At 50.4% G+C, this 2,027-nt stretch overlaps 1 protein-coding gene across 1 annotated transcript in view; it reads left to right on the forward strand.

Moving 5' to 3' along the window:
* LOC106733311 (proline-rich protein 23D1-like) overlaps window positions 1-1,277 on the forward strand; it is a 2,178-nt gene extending 901 nt beyond the window's left edge. The window contains exons 3-4 of the mRNA XM_014582252.1: window positions 355-422; window positions 645-1,277. Coding sequence (XP_014437738.1) covers window positions 355-422; window positions 645-1,277 — 701 coding nt within the window. The remainder of the gene's footprint in view (window positions 1-354; window positions 423-644) is intronic.
* Window positions 1,278-2,027: the final 750 nt, after the last annotated feature.

Here is a 2,027-nt window from a genome sequence, read left to right on the forward strand (position 1 = left end):
TTCTCCTCCATCCTCCTCTCGGGATCTTGGGCATGAACGCACAAGCTCCCAGCGTGAGTTTTAAGCCACCGGGTCCCGAACGCGAACTGCGGTCAACTACGTGGGAGTCCAGTGATGTAGCCATTACGCTAACTGCTGGTCCCTCCGCTGAGCCGTCTACTGGGGACCCTGGGTCAGTTGAAATCATGAGGGAAGTAGATGATTTGTTTCCATGTGTGGGGATTCCCTTGATATTGATGGGCAGGTATTCCAGGGCAGATGTGTGCTGGCCTTGGACATTTGCAGGTCAACCCTTCAAACCTAATGGGAGTCCCTTGACTCGACATTCACCTGCACTCCCTCCTGTCCCCACAGGTGTACAACCAGAAAGGATGCACGAACGTCCTGTGTCTGATCATCGGCTGCCCCAGGAACCTCCTCAGGTGAGTATGTCCTCAGAGGGTATGGAGTTAGATATGGGCACCTACATTCTAGGTCACAAGAGTTGTCCAGGAGATGAGCTTTGGAATGGGGCCTGGTTGTAGTGCTATTTCTGGGAGACCATGCTGAGTTGGGGATGGGATCTGTGAACTCATCTATAGTGAGCCCCACTGTCCATTGAAGAGTCTCTTTGAGGATACTGAGCCCTGCTTTCTCTTCGCCAGGTTGGGCAGAATCCCAAGCCCCAGATGATTGTGGTGGTCTTGGAAGCAGCCATGGTACTGAAGCTACGCCTGGGGGCTGAAGTCCTCGTACTGGATCCAAAGAGGGCGCTGCAGTTCACACTGAATGATGTCCTCGTTGTGGTTGTTACCGAGTATATCCTCAGGTCATCGCAGGGGCTCAGGTTTCCTACCAAGGCCCGCTGGCTGCTGCTCAACGATCCTGAGATCACCTGGGTGATCGATCTTGAAGATGGATCTTTGACATTTCAGGGTGCAAAGAACATATGGGGCCCACAAGCAGAAGAGGCAGGAGAGGATTCCCAATGCCGCCAGCTCATGATGGGATCCCAAGCCAAACAGGAGAATGGGATCAGGCTCTCTGCAGCTAATATCCTCTTCCTCACAGCTCGACCAAGAGCCACTAGCCCCAGAGGCATTTCTGAGGTGCAAAAGCTTAGTCCCAGGTATCGCCCTCTGCCTGAAGAGTTCAGCTTGAATCTCCATGGCCTGCAGCCCCTGCCAGGCTCTGCCCTCAGACCTCTGCCTCCCTCTCCCAGCCCAGGACCCAGAACATGCCACAAAGTTGGGCCCCATCCTCCTAGCAAGGCCCGAAGGCAACTTTTCTATGTATAGAGCAGGACTTGAATTGACTGCTCTTGTTGCAAAATGGTTCCATTTAAAAAAGGAACACCCATGTCTGATGAGCTATCTCCCTTCAAGACAGCTCTTACAGTTGAGGGAAACCCCTGCTGCAGAACCTAGGAGAGTGGAGAAAAACTGTTCTCTCACCCACACCATTTCCATGCCACAGATCAATGACAGAAGCAAGTTCAAACCCACAGTAGGGGGAGGCAGTATTTGCAGGTGTCTTGAATCTCAAAAGAGTGACAGCCAAGAGAGAGACAGAACTCTCATATATCTCATGGTAAACACAGACCATCCTGTTAAGATGTAACAGGTGACGGTGTTGAACAGACGCATTCCCAGCTGGGAACTATAGACTTGTTTGATATTTGTTTGTCATGTCTCCTCTGGAGAATATGCAAAATATCAACCCTGTGGCATACCACATGGACAGGAGAACAGGCACCTGAGAATGACTGACCACATCAAAGTTGTCAGAAAATGTGCAGCAGCTACAAGTCTCCTGCATTGGCATGGAAATGCACAATGGAACACCCAATCCAGGAAGCCATCTCCTTCTTGGTTGATAGGAAACGCACACTTCAAAACTAACCCCATTGCCCATTATGAGATCTAGTGAGGTCTAGAGAAATAAGAATTTTGCTGAGAGAAGCACTGATGGCAAAGGACATCAGCAGCAGCTCTATTTATAATCTGTCAAGTGTGGCACAGACTCAGTATCCTTTGGCAAATAATAGA

The sequence above is a fragment of the Tupaia chinensis genome, unplaced genomic scaffold (genome assembly GCF_000334495.1).
Source record: "Tupaia chinensis unplaced genomic scaffold, TupChi_1.0 Scaffold143289_1, whole genome shotgun sequence".
Taxonomy (NCBI): Eukaryota; Metazoa; Chordata; class Mammalia; order Scandentia; family Tupaiidae; genus Tupaia; species Tupaia belangeri.